A 22,350-nucleotide genomic window follows, 5' to 3' on the forward strand; every position below is an offset into this window, starting at 1 on the left:
TTAAAATTTCTCCTTAGTTCCTAAGCTAGTATTGTAATTTTTTCCACCTCAATTGCACTCTCATCCACAGCTCTTACCTTGACTGGAGAATAAATGACTGATAACTACCATGATGTATTTTTGGTGGGAAAATTTACAGAAAAGTGGATTTGCACATTTGCTTGATCCAGGAGGATGAAATCTAAACTGTCCTTACAGGGACGCATACTGTGCTGGCAGATATATATGCATGTGGTGTCGTTACTTCCACCACAGAGTCGTGCATTTTAATAATGCTTGGGTGAAAGCCCACAGAATCCTCCAGTGTCCCACAGACGACAACGCAGGGATCTGACCCATTTTAGCTTTTTTTCACTGTACTTTCAAACTAACTTCCTGCCTGCAGCAAAATGTTCCTTGGGTGCATGCATCATTCCCCTTGAAATCCCCATAATGATTCTCCTCCCAGCATTAGAATAACTAATGACAAATGGCATCTAGTTTATCTGCATATCTGCATCTATCCAGAGAGCTTTTGTGTGTGTGTGCATGTGTGTGTCTCTCTCTCTCTCTCTTTCTCGTTTTGTAAGACTCTGGAGGAGAGATGTTGGGGGTTTTTTTTGGTCTCTTGATGTATAATTTATGTCAGTGTTCAGTAACGTGGTGTTGCTGAAGTGAATGCCATAGGTGATAGCAGAATACAGGCCTCAGTTCGATAGTAAGTGTGAATTTGTGATAGAGTTGTTGGTGTGGGTGGGTATTTTGTTCTAAGTGGAGTGGAGAGGAAGGTTGCCGGTCAGTCATTCTTATGGAATGGAAGACTACAGCCAACCCTGAAGAGAGCAGTAACTGCTTCTTGAGATAAGTTCCCCACAGACTGTGGGAAACTTTTTGTGGTATTGCTGGGGGGAGAGGACTTGACTGGTAGGATTTATAGAAGCAGTGATAGGGAAAATCAACTACACACAACTAATGATACCTTTGGAAATGTTGTTTCTCTGTGACTCAGGCTTTTTTTTTTTTTTTTAAATGTCTTGTTATTGGGAGTGAGGGTTATTTATCACTTTTATCTTCAGCTCTCTGCTCTCCCCAGCATCTCTTGGAAGTGAAAGAGGAAGAGGGCAAGTGACGTGTAGGAGGCATCTGCCTTCCTGAAGAAATCACCTAACAGCTGACTTCAGCTGCAGCCTTTTGCAATTACAACACAGCAGAAACTAGCCCACACATAGCACTGCACTGCAAAAGACATGCAGCTTGTGCTGCCTTATGTAACCTGAAGTCAGACTAGATGATCACAATGGTTCTTTCCAGCTTTATAATCTATGAATCTGTTCCTTATGCTTCTTGAGTCCCTATTATCAATGTGGTACCCAAAGCAATTTGTAAACGGTGTATCTACAGAAATGATCTTGCCCACTGCTGAAGTGTAGCCACCTCTGGGGTGGAACTTGGCAGCTTCTTAACAATGAACAGCAACACATATCTGTATGCTAAAAATCAAAGATTGAAAAGGCCTACTAGACCACAGGAAGTCCACCTTCCACTCAGTGCAGCTTGTTCTCTGCAGTATTTGTCTCCAGAGTCTTTTGCAATTTAGTTTATTTGATGTTTTATTAAAAATATAATTACAGTTAGTAGTGGAACAATCTCTGATGTTGAAATTGCCACAAGTAGCTGTAGAATTTGTGAGTTGCTGGGAGTTATTCTTGAATGAGAATTCTTTAGTGTCATTCTGATTGACTTTGTGAGACTCAGCCGTAATGTAATAGATGTTGCTATCGGGAGATGCTTCCAGAAAGCCTTCATTTTTTCTTAGTGTCACAATTATACATTCTTAGTTTTGTATTCTGTATATTTGTAGGCAATTTTAGGGCAGTATAGAAGAGCCAAAGAGTTAAATAGTTTGTGAGTTGATAGGGTCTTCTTTAAATGCTATTTATGTGCTATGCATTGCACAAGATACACGAGACAGTCCCAGCCTGAAACAGTTTACAGTTTAAAAGATAGACACAGAAGTCTGGACCTCTGGGAATCCCATCGGATGGATGAAGTTGGAATTTTTATATGAACTCCTGGTAGGCATTGCAAAAGAAGCGAGTCAGCCTTTATGAAGGATTTACATGAGAAGCTGGTGACTATGTGAATGGGTATGGTGGAAGGTATTGTATGTTTGGCAGAAACAGGAGTGGGAAAATATGACAAACTGTGTCAGAACTGACATTGTTGATGAAGGTGAGGGATGGGGAAGATGAGGTGAGCACTGAGATGAAAGTCAGGGCAAAGTTGTGGTAGGGCTTGGAAGAGCAAAGATAAGAACTTTAAACTTGACATGCTATGCAAGGAGGCAGTAGATTCTAAGAGGAGGGTGATGTGGTCAGATCAACAGGACAGGATGGTTTAGCTTGTTTTCGTATATTAGGGATAAAATTAGGCAGTCTGTTGCCATCTGGATAGTAAATTCCATAGGCACTGTGCAGTCAGCGTGGCAGACTTTGTGCCATCTTTGGACCCAAAATGTACTATAATGTTTAAGCAACCTGATGAAATTACACCAGTTCCCCCACATCATTTCCACAATTTGCATCCTTGTTCAGCACTTTTCTATCCTGAGTTCCAGCACAGTTGTGATGTAAAAAGAGGGAAAGTGAGTTTTTGACATCCACTCCTTCTCCTTCTGAATTAGCACAGAGTACAGGTGATTGTGGCTGCCAGAAATGTCACATTGTAGAATGAACTGCATTGCTGCTTGTATCTGGCTTCCAGAGATGGTCACTTGGGTGAGGTCAGATTAGGAACAGCACCACAGCACTGACAGAGGTTGGCTTCACCTCATCAGTGCCCAGCCCTGGAAAGGTTTAGTTAGGCCCAGAATGTGGTCCTTATACCCACTCCATTCAGCCCAAAGTAACACGTGGCATACACTTTATGTACTATTATTACAGACTGAATAGGGGACTTTTGCATGCACCAAGCAGCTTTGCAAAGCGGGAAAAGCTAAAACAGGACACTTCTGGGAATTGTGTTGTTAAGCCTGATCCTTCAGCTATGTCAGTGAGTGCCAAGTGTGGCTCTCCTGTTGGAGGACTTTACCTTCTCATGACAAGAACGTGGGCAGTGGCTTACAGCTCAGGTGAGTGCCATAAATACACGGACAGAGACATTGGAGTAGGTACTGGAACCAGTGCTTTTAGCTTTGCCTTCTTGAGTTTTTAAGCTACTACTATGCTGCATTCTTTCCTGAGAACTAAGGCCAGTGGTACCTTTCCTTTTGCATTTCAGGAAATCCTCTTTGGCCTGTGTTTACTATTCATCATCTCAAAATGCAGTGGAGCTGTGAAGCTGGGGTTTAAAAGTTTAATTTGGGGAAAGGTAAAGAGGGGAAATCATGTAACAGAAACGCACCCCGTACTGCAGCCGGAATGGTCAGGTGTGCTGTCAGTGGGCACAAGTGTCTAATACATTGCCTATTGCTCTTGGGAGGGGTAGCTCCTGCAGTAGGAAGAGCCGTATTAACACTGGGTTGTTTGAAGGCTTTTGAATCACCTTGCATTTATATTTCAGCTATTGAAGAGTGCCTAGTTATGCCTCTCTGTCAGTAATTCCACACATACCTGAGTTCTGGCTGGCTTGGTTGAGCTCTATGCTTTTTAGTAAATAGCTCTCACTCAGTCTCTGATAAAACTTGGGAGCTCAGAGCTGCACCTTGCCCTCCCTCCCAAGCCCCCAGAAGTTCTGCTGACTTCCTAAAGCTGCAAATAGGCAACATTGGATCTGTGGCACTTGAGGGCAGTGGGCAGTTTTAGAAGAAACAAAAAACCTTAGAAATAAGAATATAAAGTCTTGTCTTCACTGATTTTGCCTTCAGTTCAAGGAGTGGAAGTGTTGACTGTTCCACAGAGTTTTTTCCTCCGAGGTTTCTGGTGTCTGGTAAAAACTCTTGGCTCTTTTTAAATCATCCCCTATTTTACTCAGTGTGAGTAACAAACACACTTGCCCTCTTAGTCGCTCAGATTAGTCTCTTGTGGAGCCATTTGAACTAGTTCTCCAGGGATCCAGAGTTCTCCGTCAGATATAGTAGCAGGCCTGTTGTTTCAGAAACAAAACACCTGCATCTTAGAGCAGCAAGATTGTTCCAAAAGAGTCAAGTCCTGATGAACAGTTAAATAAATCTTGAGGTTTTACCACAATAGCACAAAGGTGGTTGTCTGTGGAAACATAGTATCAGGAAAAGGTCTGTGAAAATGAACTAGCCGCAGGGCAGTCTTTATCAGGTAGATAGTGTTTTCTCCTTGATTCCCAAGTCATAATGCTCTGCTCAAGAGTTGGCCCAGTTTCATACTTTATGAATGGTAGCTAATCTGGTGTTAACAAAATTGCTCTGGGCAAACATCCTGACGTATATTTTTTGAGTCGAGTATCAGTGTCTGGCCACAGAAATTTTCATTGTACTGGGGATGAAATCATGTCAATTGCGTTCTTAGTCAGGAGGTTAGTCACTGGGGAGGAGAGGTGAGCCAGGTCTGTCACCATGCTGCATAATGGTAGTTTTCTATTACTAGGAAAGCAAATCTATTATCCTGCCTTGGTCACTGAATTCTCCTTTTGTGTAATATAGCTGTGATCCATCTGTTTGGCTTTTGTTTGCTAAGACATTTTGCATTGTGGTCGGACAGGCACTTAAAGGCTGTATGAGGATGTTTGTACAGGTAGTGTTGCTGCTCAGAACTTCCCAAAATAAACCAAAATATTCCTATTCTAGCCAAACACCTGCTTGCTGATGACCAGGTGGAAAGAGCTCTTGGTATTGAGTCATTAAAAGTAAAACTTTTTAAAAGCACCTATGTCCCATTTTCAAAAGTCACTTATGACTTTGGCATGGACTTAAAGTTTTACCCTGAAATCCTATGTCCAAAACTGACTTAGGATCCTAAGACACTTAGCCACTTCTGAAAATCTTACCATGAGTTCCTCTCGTTTCCAATGCAGGATTGTGCTCTTTAGGGGGTCTTCTAGTTTATAACCAGCCTGGTTTTCAAAGTTTGTGTTCAAATGCTTGCTCTCTGGAGTCCTAGTTTCTTTTTTTTTTTTCCTCTTTTTTTTCCCTTTAATGAAAGGTAGTTTAGTTATGGTGCTGATGGTCTTGGAATATGAACTAATTTCATATTAGCCTAAGTCATGTAAAACATACTCAGATATTCGGCTGAGGGGAACCTGAAATCAGTTATACAAGGCCGTTGTAGTACTCATTGCCTAGGTTATTACAGTGAAAATCTTTCACTTGGATGGTTGCAATCCCAGATCAGTTTGAACTGAAAGCAGTTACAACACTGTACTGTTTGTTTTCACCCGTACATATTAGCATAGCTTGAAATGCCTTCATTAAACCATTCTAGACTAGCATGACTGGCACCCTAAAATACTTTTGCCTGTTATTGTGACTTAGAGGCTGCAGTGCCATGTTCAGGATGTAAGCCTAATATGGGAAGCATATCTTTGCCCTCCCTACCCACAGGTATTTTATTTTTTAACTTCATTTTCTGTAACGGGGATTTTAATAGGAAAATCTCCCTCTGCAAGTAGCTGTAAAGCTAAACTCTCTGTGCTCTTAGGAAACTGAATGTCCTGTTCAAGCCTCTCCTCTCTTAAGATAGACTAACCAGTGCACAAGTAGCCATGCAGATGGGTGTGCTGGGAATTGTTTTCTGTTGAAATTAACCCTGAGTCTGAAGTCTTTTGTGGGAGTCCTCCTTGTGCACCCACCCCTGTCTTTGTAAAAAGTGTATGATGAATCATTGCTCTATATTCTGATTTGTAGCCACTTTATTTTTTTTACTTACAAATATAGATTTGCTACTGGCCACTAACTCACAATCTCAGGCAGCAGAGGGCAGATTACCAGATGGTATATCCCAGATCAAAGCTGCAAGGGGGAAGGGGATAAATTAAGAATTACTGTAGGCCCTAAAGGAAGAGTTTTACCTGCCTTCCCACCACGTCGCAGGATCTTCTTGTCAACCTCCTCTTGGTCCTGGCCAAACTAGCCATCTACAAAACCAGGGAGAGGAGATTGGCCGATGGGATTTCCTGCGACTGTGGGGCCTATTTCTGCTCCTCCATACGTTCACGCATCCGGGCGGAGTTCCTCTGGGTGGCGTCCACTGGCTCCCTTGATGCCTTCGAGAAGCAGTGGGCGTTGTCCGGGGTTCTCTGCTCGGTGTCCCCATCAGGTTCCCTTCGTTTAGCCCTGTGACTTCACTCCTGATCCTGTTTTTTCATTAGTTGCCCCAGGAATTAGTTGGTGTCACAGACCTGTGGATCCTCCCCTTAGGCTGGGGGGAGGTCCTTTAGAAGTGGGTGGGCTTTGCCCGCACACCTCCTGGATACCAGTAGGACCAGACTCCTGTACCCCACTGGTTTGGGTCTGTCACACCATCTTCCCTGTAACCGCGGGTGCCTCACAATGCTTTGCTGTTGTAGCTCCCAACCTGGGCCACTCACAACCAGCCTACCAGCATGCGGGTCACCCCCTGAGTTTGTGTGTGCCAGGTGGCCTGGTTCTGCAGCTCTGACCCCAGTACCTGCCTACAGTCCCACTTTGGCGTCCACCAGCCTGGGTTACTACATGCAGGGCGACCCCAACACATGCCCAGTCCTGGATTTTCCTCAACCCGTGGATTGTCCAGAGAAATCATATGATTTGTTTGTTTGTTCCTTTAAAGACACCAAAGCCCTTTACAGCTTATTAACTTCACTGGGGGTAACTAAATCCTTCCCTTGAAACACAGCACTGAGTTTATGGTCGAACTGAAATGAGTCTATTAACAAAACATACATAGGATTCATTGAATTCAAGTAGAAGGAATGCAGCTAGAAAGAGCTACAAGTAAAAAAAACAAAATTCACTTTTAAAGGTTTTAAAACATAATCTAGCAAGAGACAGGCTCTGTTCAAGATGGTTTCTCTCATCCAGTCTCCTAGCAAAATGATAACTGGCTCTCTTCCAGGGGCCCAAATGTGCTGTTTTTGTTTTCTTAGGTGAAAGAATGTGGGGTTGTCTGCCCCTTTCTTTTCTAGTCCATAAAAAAAAAACAACTCCATGGATGCCTCTGGCTATTGGTATTTTAGGAATGGTGCTGCTGAGTTTTGAATCCCTTCCCATTTCCTGCTCTTTGCACATAGGCAGGCAGAGCCTTTGGTTCTCCCACCTCTCTGTTACTCTTATCTCTGCTTTCTCCACACTTGCCTGAGAGCAGGGAGAAATAGCTGTGCTGGCAATAAGATAGCCAGAAGGGATCTGTCTGTGGGTGGCTGGGCATAGCTGCTAGCAGGGCACAGCCTTGGAGATCATGTCAAAAGATAGTTTTGACATTTCAGAAATAGGATTCATTTTTAATAGTCTTGATTAATCACTGGATTCAGTGCCCTTGAATGATGAGTCAGCAGGTAAGAGACACTACAGTCTGTATCTAAACCCAGGGGTTACATCAAATAGTGTCAATAGAGAACATAACTTACTGTGGAGGATGCTGGGTTGTAGGTGAAATTTGATCTGTCCTTGAGCATGAAGAGAAGAAAAACAGAAAAACTTGACATTGACAGCACGGATTTCCCTCTGCTCTCACAGCTCCAGAGTGCAGTTTTCAGGTGCATCTCTTAGACACTTAACTGTTCAATGTAACCATGGTTCACATCTTCTCAACTCCAGGAAAATGAATAAGAGCTGTAAAATGTACTGTTTGAAGGTCTTCTAACAACCTGGTAGTGTCTTGACTAGTTTCAGCCACACATGTGCATTGCAGTGTTGATGGGAATAGCATGGTTTACCTGTGTTCCCCAATCGTTCTCCCTGGGATTCGGAAACAGTTAAAACGTCCCCGTGGAGGGTAATTTGTGCAGTGGAAAGGGTGATTTTTACCGACTGTGAGGGAGCGAGCCACCTTCTATGTTTGGAAATGGCCTAGAACACTGTGGCCCAAACAATACATTCCTTAAACAAAACGCTAAGTATACTCTGGTTTCTAGAAGTGATTTGTATGGTGATAGGAGCCCCACTTATGGATAAAGACTGCACTGGGCTAGGCACAAGAGACTCTCCTGTGATCTAAGCCAGGGGTCGGCAACCTTTCAGAAGTGATGTGCCGAGTCTTCATTTATTCACTCTAATTTAAGGTTTCGTGTGCCAGTAATACATTTAAACATTTTTAGAAGGTCTCTTTCTAGAAGTCTATAATATATAACTGAACTATTGTTGTATGTAAAGTAAATAAGGTTTTTAAAATGTTTAAGAAGCTTCATTTAAAATTAAATTAAAATGCAGAGCCCCCCGGACTGGTGGCCAGGACCTGGGCAGTGTAAGTGCTACTGAAAATCAGCTGTGGCACACGTGTATAGGTTGCCTACCGCTGATCTAAGCAATAGGAGTCATTGGCTAAGCCAGGAGTGGCATCTATATCTCCCGACTCCCAGGACTGCACCTTTATTTCAAAACCACCCTTCTCTACGTTGCCTGCATATATATACCTGCCCCTGGAAATTTCCACTACATGCATCTGACGAAGTGGGTATTCACTCCAAAACGTCTGTTAGTCTATAAGGTGCCACAGGATTCTTTGCTGCTTCCCATTATACTGGTTTAGCACCCTGCTAACAGGAGGGAGTTCCTGATGTTATTCATGCTCTGTGGCCCTTCTTGCCGAGAGCAGGGAGGTCACAACCTCAACAAGTACCTCAGAAATAGAAAATGGCTGATACAGCAAGGCTGTGAGACTTGTGCCTACTTGTATTGTGCATACCAGCTATCGCCTGGCATAGGCAGGTCTCAGGTTGACTGCTTGCTGAATTAGCATGTTGCTTGATATATCAGTGTTCCTGATTCCAAAGAGCAGTTCAGCTGAAATATTATTACACCAGTAATTCTGCACCTATTTGCATCTTTCACATTAGCAGCTGTTATATTAACCTGTAGAGGGGAAAGGCAGCTTCGTAGTTGATCCTGAATATTGACCGGGGACATTCCAGCCACTGCAGCTCGAGTTGAAAATGAGCCAAGAGTGTGGTGCCAAAGGGCATACATCACAACCCCCTTTTTTGCCTGCTCTCATTGGCAACGTTAAAAATGCTTTTTAAAATGATTTTTCTTCACTTTAGCTCTTACACAAATCACTGGGGCTTTTAAATTGCTCTTTTTCTTTCTGCAGCAATCCTGAATTTAATGGAGCTGTGATGGAAGGATTACTGTGGACCCAGAATGACCTCCATAGAATAAAAAGTGGCCTTCAGCTCTTCTAAGCAGCCAGCTTTAGACAAGATAAGTGGCACAAAGAGAGATCATGGTGATATTAAAATAGTCCATCATGCAAAAAATTCCTGGGGGAAATATAAGTGTATATGACTATTTTGTAACTTGATTTGTGCTTGAGGTCATTTGTCTATTTAACAACAAAAATTAATTTTTACCTCTTTTTAACTGAGCTGTATGAAATATAGTTTTAGGGTTAACATACATTGGAATCCTTCACTGTTTCTTAAACTTTTTGTATTTAATAAAATATTCCCCAGTTAAAAGTGAACCTTCTTTCTGGATCTTGGCTTCCGTTTGGTGTTCAGTTGTTCTTGAAAAAGATACTTGATTTCCAATAGATCACTACTGAGTTCTTTCTTTTTCAGTGAAGCGCATGGTCTGGTTCCTCTCATGATTTCATCATGTACATAGGTGAATTTCTCTTGTTAGGAAAGATAGCGTCTTAATTTTTAAAAGTGGTTAGATGTAAAAGGAGAACCCAGTTGTCCCTGTTCGATCAGATGTTGCCTATATGGTAGACTTACACACTACCGTGTTTAAAAGGAAAGTCAGTTTGCATAAAAATCCCAGAACTGTCCTTTGGCTTCACCGTTAAATGTCTTGGAACAAGATTCGGGAAGAGTTCCAAGAGGACCAGCTCTCTCCAGGCTAGGTTGAGGTCTTTGATCAATGACCTGACTTTAATTAAGGTTTCTGCTCCTTACACATCGGAACATTTAGCAAATTAAGTAATAAAGGCCCTGATGCTGCAAGGATTCACAGATCCAATTCCAGGATTGAGGTCCTAGTATGTAAAGGGAAATATTAAAATCCATCAGTGTGGTAGAATGGTGGGAAATTTTAGAGCACACCGTAGTCAAGGTGCAACAGACTAGAAATTTTTCTGGAAAAGAATACAAGGCAGCAGCTGACAGGCTTTTTGGAGGGATTGTTTTAAACAAACTCCTGCAAATGAAAAGACTGGGAATGAAGCCACATGCAAAAGCAGAGTCAGGAGTGGGTTGTAGGGAAAAAGTAAGGGACAGAGATACTAATTTTTAAAAAGTGATTGACTCTGATTATCCAGCGGGACAGACCTGCCTTTCAAAGGGTAAGTGCTCAGACCTTCTGGAAAGCAGGTCCCATTATGGCATCTTCAGTTGAGCACTCAAAATAATTGCTTCTGAAATTTCTGGCCAGCCTGGGATTAAAGGTAACAAAGGCTCTTACAAATGAGAAGGGCCGTATTTTTAAAGGTATTTAGGCATTGATCCATTCAGCATTGTGCAAGGCCTAAAACCTAAATACCATTAAAATTATGTGTCTAAATCCAGTAATATAGAAAGCAATTAAGAGAGTACTGAAAATTTTTGAACGTATACAAACCAGCCAGCTCGGAAGACAGATAACAAGGGAGTAAGCCACCAATTGTTGTATCTGAGCCCACATCCAGACTACCCCGCCGTATCGGCGGGTTAAAATCGATTGCTCGGGGATCGATATATCGCGTCTAGTCTAGACGCGATATATCGATCCCCGAGCGCGCTTACATCGATTCCGGAACTCCATCAACCCGAACGGAGTTCCGGAATCGACACGGAGAGCCGCGGACATCGATCCTGCGCCATCTGGACGGGTGAGTAATTCGATCTTAGATATTCGACTTCAGCTATGTTATTCACGTAGCTGAAGTTGCGTATCTAAGATCGATTTTCCTCCCCTAGTCTGGACGAGGCCTGATAGTTTGGGGGGAAGGGGGCAGAGTTTATCAAAGTAAATGTAGCAGTTTAGAAAGGCAGGAAATGTGATCTTGGCAAATACATCTATCTTCTGATTCCTTTATCTTGTAGATGTTCTGTTATTTTATTAGAAACGTGCATCAAGTATTGTGAATTTAAATCTTGCAAGCAAACCTGGTTGCTTTCTTTATTAGAAGTAAAACTGGACTGGGTGAAGGGAACATGGTAGATATATTGTCCTATCCCACATAAGATTTCCTGAGACGGGATCATTCCTCTGCATTGAAAGCTATCTGAAAGACCATGACCAAAGGGAAGTTAGACAGCCATGAGTAAGTGAGGGGAGGTACCTGATAAATTGTCACAGGGATAACTATTGGGTCCAGACATGCAGTGTGAATTCTGGATTCTTGGGGGAGGAAGCAAGCCACTGAACTGTTACTCCCTTTGTCTTTGACCAACCCACTTTCTGATAGCTTCTGCATTCCTCCATCTGCGTAAGAGGGATTAAAGGCCTGAGGCTCCCCTTCAAACAGAGGTTGGGGAGCCAGGGACAGTACATCTGAATGAATTGTCCCTGGCTCCCAATGTCAGAATTTAAATCCAGCAACTAATATTAGCATATTAATTAATGGACCTAATTAGTAAAGCTGGTAAGATAACTTTTTGGCTTTGAATACAGATCAGCGTGACATACTGTACTGGGAAGAATATTTTGTGTACTGACTTGGTTATTGTGGTACCGACATTTATTAACATGCCCTGAGGTGTATTATACCATTCTGAACAGATTAATATGGCATGAGACCATTTTATGGAAGCACATCTTAGGGAGGCATTAAAACTGATTTCAAATGACCTATATTATTGGGGCATGTTAATTTAGGTTTCCATTTGCAGATTGACCTGGAAAAGCAATTAAAGAAATCCCTAAGAATTTTTAAAACGGTAGGTGTAAGGTACTGATGATGTACTAGTGAAATGTCCATAGAAAATAAGTAAGTCTACAAATCCGTTTCGGTGCAGAATAGCATTGTATAAAACATTTTTTCCCAAATTTAGCATAAGTTTCTTTCCTAACTCCTCACTCTTGTTCTTCTAGTTTTAAAGGCTTCTTACGTAATGTGTGCATTTCCATTTCTTGACTGTTTTTTTTTTTAAATATTTTCGCCTCAGGTAAGCCTCTACCCACAAGAACTCTGGTTCATGTTATCAGTAAGTACGGTTTATTTTTTTAATTAAAAAGAATAGGAATCTTAAAAAACCCTTAGAAAGATGTGTTTCTATAGCTTACATTTCATCTGAAGGGACAAAATTATTTAAAAAGCTAGATAAAACTATTTGGGTCACTTGTAGATTTGGATAGAGAGAGCTGATTTCTCTTAAAGATAAACTGAAATTTCTTTTAAAAGGTAATTACACTGTAAGAACCCAAATCATGCATAGAAAGCATTTGTTTTTTTAAAAAGTTCCCTCCTTTATTTACCATCCATCATGCTCTGAGTTCAGTTTCTCTTTAACAATCAACACTTTTCAGCTTCCTAGATAATGTGTTTTACCTTGAAATGCAAAACTGCTCACTTTGGCCCTGATCTGTGGTGCATTTAAGCATTTGAGTAACTTTTACACACATGAAAGTCCTTTTAGCTAAATGGGAGGACTTGTCACTCATGTACTTCTGTGCTTGCAGGATGATCTTGGCAAATGTCAGTATGTAAAAAGGCTCAGGTTAATCTCGTAATCCTAAACAAATTTAGAATGAAATTGGACACATCAGAATGCTTTTCATACTCCAAGTTACCTAAAGTAATGAACTAGAAACAGGTAGTGCAGGGACTTTCGTAAGTTTATTGAATAAGTAAATCCATATATAATTCATAACATTAAGTGTTCTGATCATATTTAATAGTTGTGCAAACCCATTACACATTACTGGGGGGAGAGAACAAGTAATATTTTACAATCAACCTAAAAAGTTTCTATGTTTGCCTCATAATACCACTGACAAACCTTTAAATACATTCAGACAAGTCTTATGGGGACTTTGCACACTACATCACTAACCACCACTACATGCATGTTCTAAATAAAACAGGCCAAAGTGACAGATTACGCTTCTTCCTCAGAGGCTAAGTGAATAGTGTAACAGGGAAAGCAGACTGTGATTTCTACGTGATAGTGAACTTACATTCTTTAGCTTGAAATATTGTGGTGGGATTTTTACATACAATACACATACACACAGCATTCTTTCAGCAACAAGAAGCCTTATGCAAGAGAAATGCTCTGTCATTTAAAAAAAAAAAAAAGCTGTCAACTCAGCATTTACTGTTGAAGTATATAATGGTGAAACATCTAATGGTCCGAACAACACTATGAACTTACTGCACCACTCCCTATTCAAGTAATCAATTGATAGTTCAAAACAGGTTAATACTTAAGAATTCCTCAGAACAGCATGTCTCTGAAATTACCGTGCTGCTTTTGAACAATGCTGTTCTCACATGCTGCTGTGGAATAAGACTCGGCTCACAGTATGGCCCTGATGGAGTTTTCTTAGATGGTGGCAAGGAAACTGACCCATATACATGCCATCTTCCAAATGTTTTGTTATGGTAAAATTCTTAAAAGTCGATAATATGGGAAAGTTTCTTCATTCACACCTTGATCACTCTGATTTTTTTAGTCATTAAAAATCACTCCAAACGGCAAAAATTCACATTTTCAGAGGTAAACTGGCTTTAAAAAAAATAAATAAATAAAGTACTTTGGTGATAAGTTCTTTAGTCAGTCTGCTTTACAGTTTGTTCTTATCAACCATACACATTCTTTGCATTTTAAAAACAGTTAAATTAATCAAAACTTTACAAAAAGCTAAAAATATGACCATGCTAGTGAATGTATTACATGCAGCATCAGGTAGAGCATTGCACACTTAGTACAGTGATTTACGAAGACCATGTACTGGTTTAACGTCCATTTTCACTCTTTTTGTCATTGAGACTTACATTATATTTGGGTCAACCAAAAAACCCAAAGAGATTTTATAAAATTTTACAACAATTAAACAGTAACGTTTAATTCTACAAATGGATAAAGCAAACTACTGTAGCTCAATAGTACGCTAACAGGACTAATAGTAGTCAAATAATCTATATACACAAGCTAATACAATACTAAATACCATGTGATATTTACAAAAACATTAAGTAGCTTCAGGTAACATTCCAGAAATACATTTAGTTTATTCCAAATCATTACTCAGTTGCCTAATAAACTGAAGGTAATGTAATCTTCAGTGACAAACTACATAAAAGTAAGATAGCTGAGGAACACGAAGACCAGCAAGCTAGGGAGCTCTGGGATGAAAACCTGGCCCTACTGACTTGAATAGGTCAGGATGTCACCCAATTTTATTTTTTGCTGTTCTTTATCTAGGACTACGTTAATCTTTGGAGGTGGTTTTTTTTTTCTTTAAATATATACTCTAGAATTGTTCTATTACACAAATTTAAAAGTGTATTTAAATATTGTGCTCTCAAAAAGAGCATTTATACAAACTCATATTTACAATAAGACACTAATGATCGTGTGTTTCTTGAGATCAGCTCTTCTTTGTTTGAGGAACGCTAAGCTTAAGTGCTGAAGGTTAACGAACGTCAGTGTTTTGAATTGGCATTTGAAGATATCTTAAAACCTATGTGGATCGCTGAATGCTCTAAGGGCTGGTCCACACTGGGGGGGGGGGAATCGATCTTAGATACGCAACTTCAGCTACGTGAATAACGTAGCTGAAGTCGAATATCTAAGATTGGATTACTCACCCCTCCACACCGCACGGGATCGATGTTCGCGGCTCTCCGTGTCGATTCCGGAACTCCGGGTTGATGGAGTTCCGGAATCGATATAAGCGCACTCGGGGATTAGATTAGATTAGACGCGATATCGATCGCCGAGCAATCGATTTTAACCCGCTGATACGGCGGGTAGTCTGGACGTGGTCTAAGTTAAATTAGCTGATCAAGAGACTAAACCATGTTTATAAATTACTTTTAAGAGGAATAACTTACAAGCAAAAATTCTGCAGACCATTTCTACAAGACTTCATCATGGTTTTTTTCATATTTCTACACAGTGTAAACTCTTAGAAAAAATGCCTTCAAAGAAGTGCCTTAGAGAAAGGGTTTGCTGGATTTATACTAGGATTCTACTCTCACTCCTTCCTAATAAATACAAGGCCCTGAAGAAGACTGAATTTACTATCAGGTTTAAGTCAGTGAAAGAGTTAAAATGACTAGACAATTCCTACAAGATACGTTATCTCCATAAACCATCCAAAACTTTATGCAGTAACCTGTGCTCAGTATTACACATAAAGTATGCTGAGAGACATCTCTATCAAACAGTCTTGCAAGACTCTGTATAGGTGGGGAGAAGGACAACATTCTTCTACATACACATTTAATTCCATGCAAGATGGAAAGTGTGAGTACACAAAACCTCATTTAAAAACTAAATCATACAGGTATAATTAACCTATTAAGCAGGGTCTGCAGCAGTTATATTGTTACAGTTCTATTTATAAACACATGCAGATGATTAATTAACACTGACATTTTTTACATAAAATTCCATTGCAAGAATGTATTTGTTTAATAAATAGACTAAAGATAACTTATGTAATATAATGCTTTTAAATGTACACACAATATCTGTGCACACGGTAATAAAGTGGATTTGAAAAGTTGTCCTTGTTTGTCTATAAACTACAAGTGCCCATTTTAAATAAAAAGATTCATAATTACCCATGGGCTACTTCCCTGTGACACACAGTGTCACAAACATGGTGAAAATGCAATACTGAAGTTAATCTAGAGATGGTTTTTGTACAGTTTTTTTTATACAATCAAGAAAAAGAGAGATACAATTTGTATCAACAAACAAAAGGTCATTTCTGGTTATTTGAGGCATTACTCTCAGCTGCTTTTACCATAAAAGAGAAGAGAATATAAAGTAATTGGAAATTAAAAAATATAAAATGCTAGTTAAGATATGCTTTGAAAGTTGGTCAAGAGTGTAAATATTTTTCTAACTTTTTGAAGATTAGTTCATTTTTATTAACAGCAATGATCTGCAATTAATTAAAACAATTATTTTTAATACTCCAGGCATGAAGAAAAAAATCTTCAAGTTTAATGCAATTTGAACACATGATATGGCCATGACGAAATATGTAAGTAGTCTGAGCGGTAGCTGTGTGGACACTAGAATATTTATCATGTGTGAAATGATGTGAACAGCCAGCATACTAATACATTTACTTTAATTGCATCTATAACTCTTTCACATTTTGCACATGATAAATAGCCCACAAGATACACTTAGAATCAATGCAGGTTTTACAGTAGCAAGTGGAAGTAGTGATGTAGTAGTCTTTGGTCCTCAGACAAACAGAACCAGAAAGCAGCATGCAAGCCATTATCAAAACACCAGAAACAACCCTGACTGCAGCCTCACGTTCTGTGTGTTTCACAGTAAGAAACATTTAGGCAGTGTCACACCTTCTCATGAAGAAACAAAAGGCCATAAACCAGGCCTTCTCAACTTTCATGAAAAAAACTACAGTAGAAGTCAACAAGTCCTAGCTCGAGACATATCGAGTTAGTAATGGTTCAAAATGTTGAAATATACATAGATTCAAAAAGGGCGTCCATTCAGTGCAGCTTAAAAAAACCAATAAACGCCTCTTATGGAGGCATTTAGCTACAAAGGTTCCCACCCCTGAGCAAAATACTAATTGCGCAAACAATGCCACACACAATTTTTTTTCTTGCCTGTCAAAATAAAAACTTTAAAATCCTTCAGGAGGAAAATACACACCTTTGGGTCAACCTGAAGTGCAAAGTAGGCCAGGTTGCAGCAAGCCAAAGATGTAGCATCCCTTTTCAGAACCAGCCCCTCTCCCCTTTTAAACATTTGTTGGAGTGTAAGTCTAATCCTTCAAATACTATCCCTAGCCACAAAAGAAGGGTTGCAGTTTCTACTAAACTGGACATTCACACATTAACATCCACTACCTTCCCCTCCACTTGAGGGTGAGTAATGAACAGTGCATGAGTAAAGTGACAGTCTACAATTGACCTTTAAAATGTACTATTGTACATTTTGTACTCATCGGTACTTCTGAAGAGGAAGGCTACAGTTTATCCTACTTTTAACATTGAATTGGGACTCAATCCTGCAAGATGCTGAGCACCTTTGCCTAAATGCTTTTCTGGATTGGAGCCTGTGGTGAATTGGGGCCAAAGTGCTCAGCAAACCTTACAGGATCAAGCCCTGGGTGGACAGATTTAAAAGCTAAGCGATACCAATTATGTTGACATTTAAAAGTGAAAAAGGGAATAGATCAGGTTTGTTTTACAAACGGAGGATTATTTTAATTGTTGGCAAGTTATCCCATTAAAAAAAATATTTGACCCAGAGGAATGCAGTGTCAAAGCCAAAGTCTTATGATCCTGGAATGTGTAGAGCATATTTTGAAAAGCCAATTATATATTTATAATCAAATTGAAATATACATTGATACATGCAATATAATTGCTAACAATAGTTTTGACTGAACAGCTTTAGACTCTAAAAGTGTAACCTTGTAGTTCTTAGTTAAATAATATATTCATGCAAAAATGTATGCACTTCCTGTAAAATACCTTTAAAATGCCCTATTTTTGAAATCCTAAAATATTCATTATATTTACAATACAATCTTCTTTTATATAGTGCCTCACACATATATTTAATGATTGCTATAGGGTACAGAATTTTATACCACAGAATTAGAAAATATTTACAATAGATTTGCCCACTTCCCTTATTTGTAACTTTTCCTCCAGACCCTGCCCACTATACTCTCAATACTATTTGTCTTTAAGAGTTCAAAAAGAAGTTCTAACTTTTTAACGCCCTGTTCTCAATTTGGCAACAATTATAGCTGCCAGCTGTTGTGCGTCTGTCATATGGGGATTTTTCTCCATTACTGAGAGGACAATACCAGCAGGGAAAATATTGCAGAGATTCTTGTATGTCTGATACTGATGTTCTGGAATAATATGTTGTTCCTGTGGCTCTCCACATACCCCAATCCATGGATTCCTCCACAGTTGCTCCATCTTTTCAGGCATGCTTCTTACCATTACAGGTTCATAACATGGTTGCATGAGACTGTTGCTCAGTGGATAGGAGTGGTAAGCGTAAGTATCAGCAGCACATGGTAATGGATCCCAACTAGCATGCTGCTCTCGACAGAGGGGTGGCCTTCTCTGCCGCATAGGGTTACTTTCATAAAGCCGTGAGTCAGAAATACTGTCCATTCTTGTCATGACCAAGGCACGGCTTGGCTGTGCAGTGGCTGATGGATGAACATTCTGAGGCACTGGGTAGTCTCCTGGGCAACTGGATCGTGCTCCAACAACTGGATGCTGGACATGCAGTGCTAAATGGGAAACAGACTGTTTGCGAGGGAGTTGTTTAGGCTCTTCAGTTCCATAACTCTGAACTCTAGTTAAGGCTTCATGGTAACCATGGGAAAAAGGCTGAAGACGATTTTGAGATGAAAGTCTGTGGACCTTCACATTGTCTTCTGCTCTGGCATCTGCTACACCCAGATACAAATCATTATAAGAGGAATAAGAATCATTACTTGTATGGCTTAAGCGAGTGTCAGGACAGGGGCTTGAATTTCTAGAGTACATCCCTTGGTCTGCATCAGCCCCATAATAATCTGTGTTACGCATACTGCTTATACTCAAATTGGAGAAATCACTGAGCATGGAATAGTAGCCATGGTCCCCTAAAGATTCGTATTTGGGATACTGGTCTGTATAGCTAACAGAAGTGCCATGGCTATTGGTGACCAGTATGGGAGGATACTGCACACTGGCCATGTGTTCTAGTGAGGATTTTTGATGAGTAAATTGCGATGAACCTGGTACAGGGCTGCTTGCAGAACGAGTATTTAATGCACCAACAGCATGGCTTTTTGAAGGAGGGATTATTGGTACACTTAATGCAGAAACAAGAGACGGGACAGAGTTGGCTTCTGACTTCCGCGCTACTGACAGTCTTTCCTCAGGTTCCACAGCAACTGATCTAATGCTTGGGTCTGACTGGCGTTTTGGGGCAATACGTTTCACTTCGGAATTGATTTCTCCTTTGGAAATGGATGATCCTGTGCCACATTTGGCCAAAGCTCCCTCACTCATAGTTTTCACAGCAGACAATTTGGCACTTATTCGAAGCTCATCTGCTACTGACCTCTGAGGCTGATTTGCACGTTCTGGGTGGTAATATTTACATTTGTGTCCATAGGTGCATTTTTTGCCTGCAAAAGAAGTCTCCAAATTAACATGTCAAAAACAATCAATCCCACAGAAAGCTATAGTACAGTAAGCTAAACAATCTATAACCCACTAACCCTCTCTGTTTGTCCAATGCCTGTAGAGGTGTTAATGGGCCACTGTACCTGGAATGGTCCCTTACAATATGCGCTAACTATTTATGCTAAACAATCTGTTCCATTTGCATTTTGTTGTGAGGTTGGGAGTACCTTCCCTGACCTGAAGAAGAGCTCCATGCATCTCAAAAGCTTTTTTCTTTCATCAACAGAAGTTAGTCCAATAAAGGACAGTGCGTCACCCACCTTCTCTCTCTAATGAGTTAAACAAAAACATTCAGTGTTCAATACCGTATTATTTGTAATACTTTTTAGGTTGTAGAGTGAAAGTAGATGCTTATGAAAATAAAGAACTGAGATGAGCACAGGCACAGACTTCCATTTTTCTGGGCAGGTACTCCATCCCTGCTCTGCTGAGGCCTCTTCCCCCAATACCCCACCCTTGTTCCACCTCTTCCCACCCCCGCTCTGCCCCTGCCCCAAGTGTACCCCACCCTCGCTCCGCCTCTTCCTACCCCCACTCTGCTTCCTCTCTCCAGCACTGCCCGCCACTTTACACCTGATGGGCGGTGGGTGGGAGGCATTAGGGAACGGGGGCCGCTGAACAGCTGATCAGGGTATGGTTGGTGCGTGCTGAGCATTCACTATTTTTTTCCCCCATAAGTGCTCCAGCACTGGAGCACCCAGGGAGTTGGCAGCTACGATAGAGTAATCTGGAGTTTTGTGTGTGTATATATATATATAAGGGCAGCTACTGAGCATATCTCCAGCTCACAGCTCAGCTGTGAACTGCAGTGCTGTCCCTCGTATTATAACTGTTGAGCACTAATAATCTGCTCATTGCTTTACAAGACAAAGGAATACTACTATCACAGAACTTACACAGTACAAGACTTCTCCTTTGAGTAAAACTATATGATGGCTTTTTAATGTGGATAAATTTCCACTATGAATTTGGACCCAGGGCTTCACAGTTGAAAACCTATGTGTTTTCTCACCTTTTGAACTATTTCCCTATCCCAAATGCTCTGCTATATGTTTCTTTATTTAAAAAAAAAAAAAAAAGTGGAGATAGAAGCTAGCGTCCAATCTGGATGCTAGCAAGTACACCTCTACCTCGATATGATGCTGTCCTCGGGAGCCAAAAAATCTTACCGCGTTATAGGTGAAACTACCTTATATTGAACTTGCTTTGATCCAGCGGAGTGCGCAGCCCTGCCCCGCCTCCCGGGAGCACTGCTTTACCGCATTATATCTGATTTAGTGTTATATCGGGTCGCGTTATATTGAGGTAGAGGTGTAAAACAAGCCAGGTTTTGGTTTTAAAAACTTAAGGGAAATCTAATTACATGATATTAATTTTTACTAAGTCTCCCTTTGTACACAGAACTCAATCTGACAGTTGTGTACCTACCATAAGGGCATGGTTGTTTTTTATGTTCAGGAATAACAGGCCTTTTTCTTAGGAAATTTTCAAGGCTTGGACCATGGCGTCCTAAAGGATCATCAGGAGGCATAAATCTGGAAGAAAAACGATGAAATATCAATTTCACTTTCCACTGTGAACTTTAACTGTAAATTCCACAATATCAAGAAACAACTTACTTGTCATTCACAAAAGAATACATTAGCAGGCGTTCCTCTATGAATTTCTTCCACTCTGGCTTTTCATTCTGAAGATCCCGATAATTGTCATTTGACACAATGATGCCATCTGAGTCAAAAGCCAGTTTTACTATGAACCGGTCATCATAGCAGACCACTCTTCTTCCCTGAACTCGCCGAGATGGGGTGAAGACAAGAATTTTTTCTTTCTCCAATTTACGTAAAATTTCTTGATCTGCAAGATAAATTTAGATGGTTTAAATAACTGCATTAAGAAACAAGCCACTCCAGGTTCTCACTAAAAACTGTTTTTTGGTTGTTGTTTTTTAACTTTCTATTGGAAAGGGAGTTCTGTAGTTCCTGACTAACAATAATACTTTGCATTCAATATGCTCAGATGCTATGATCATGGGGGGAAATGTAAGCATCTAGACTTATATGGCACTTTTCTTCTAAGGATTTCAAAGCACTTTACAAATATTTGGGCTTATCACCCACTCCCATTCCACCAGCACTGTACAATCAACCTGCTACTCCTGGCTCAATAAACGTGCGAATACTGTGGTCTAAAGTCTAAGCTTGCTCTACATCACCATCCAAGGATTCCACCTCTGTCAGAGGAATCCTGGGCTGCTTGGCAACTATAAAGCCGGTGGAGTCAGGCCAAAAAGCTATCCTTATATTCCTAAAATCCTTGTCATTGGGAGGAAATATTAATATTTCTCTCCACAGTACAGAAATGTATTTTATCAGTATTAGAAAAACCTATATTATTCCTACTTGCAGGTACTTATAATGGATTTTAACTAGCAAAAATCTCCCTCAGTTTCAATTTGAGTGCTGAACCTTCTGGTCGCCATCCTCCACCCAAAAGCTGACTATTTCAGTAGTGACATATGTGTAAGTTTGTGAAGCTGTTGGGAGTATCTTTTGGGATGAAAGGCAAAATACCATTTTACTGAATTAACATTGCCTCAGATTATTTGTTCATGCTTAAGATAATCCTTTTAAACCAAGAAACAATTTTTTGCTACAATCTTTTAATAATACAATTATTTTACCACAGGATGAAAGTAAATCTTTTTGAAATGCTACCTGTAATTGGTGCATCGGGTCGAGACTGCTCTTTTCTCCACGCAGGTACAAATACAGTGATATCTTTGTGTCCTTTCTCCAGAAACCACTCAACAGCTAGCTGAATTCCCCGACAGGAAAATTCTTCTTTATTCCCATGGCTTAAAAATATGGCAAAGCATTCATTTAAACTAGGCTCAGAAAGAGTTAGCAAATGACAACAA

General features: G+C 40.3%; 2 protein-coding genes across 9 annotated transcripts in view; one reads left to right on the forward strand and one right to left on the reverse strand.

The window, feature by feature from the left end:
* The window catches only part of LAS1L (LAS1 like, ribosome biogenesis factor), a 59,936-nt gene extending 50,388 nt beyond the window's left edge, over positions 1-9,548 (forward strand). For 2 of the 3 annotated variants that reach the window (XM_030575430.1, XM_030575431.1), the window contains exon 14: positions 9,177-9,548. In XM_030575430.1, coding sequence (XP_030431290.1) covers positions 9,177-9,267 — 91 coding nt within the window. In that variant the 3' untranslated portion in view covers positions 9,268-9,548. The remainder of the gene's footprint in view (positions 1-9,176) is intronic. The other variant, XM_030575432.1, reaches the window with a different exon arrangement.
* A 6,682-nt stretch (positions 9,549-16,230) lies between these two features.
* The window catches only part of ZC3H12B (zinc finger CCCH-type containing 12B), a 132,702-nt gene continuing 126,582 nt past the window's right edge, over positions 16,231-22,350 (reverse strand). For all 6 annotated transcript variants that reach the window (XM_030575548.1, XM_030575546.1, XM_030575547.1 and 3 more), the window contains 4 exons: positions 22,148-22,287; positions 21,053-21,287; positions 20,862-20,968; positions 16,231-19,375 (listed from right to left, as the gene is read on the reverse strand). In XM_030575548.1, coding sequence (XP_030431408.1) covers positions 17,952-19,375; positions 20,862-20,968; positions 21,053-21,287; positions 22,148-22,287 — 1,906 coding nt within the window. In that variant the 3' untranslated portion in view covers positions 16,231-17,951. The remainder of the gene's footprint in view (positions 19,376-20,861; positions 20,969-21,052; positions 21,288-22,147; positions 22,288-22,350) is intronic.

The sequence above is a fragment of the Gopherus evgoodei genome, chromosome 9, assembly GCF_007399415.2.
Source record: "Gopherus evgoodei ecotype Sinaloan lineage chromosome 9, rGopEvg1_v1.p, whole genome shotgun sequence".
NCBI classification, from domain to species: Eukaryota; Metazoa; Chordata; order Testudines; family Testudinidae; genus Gopherus; species Gopherus evgoodei.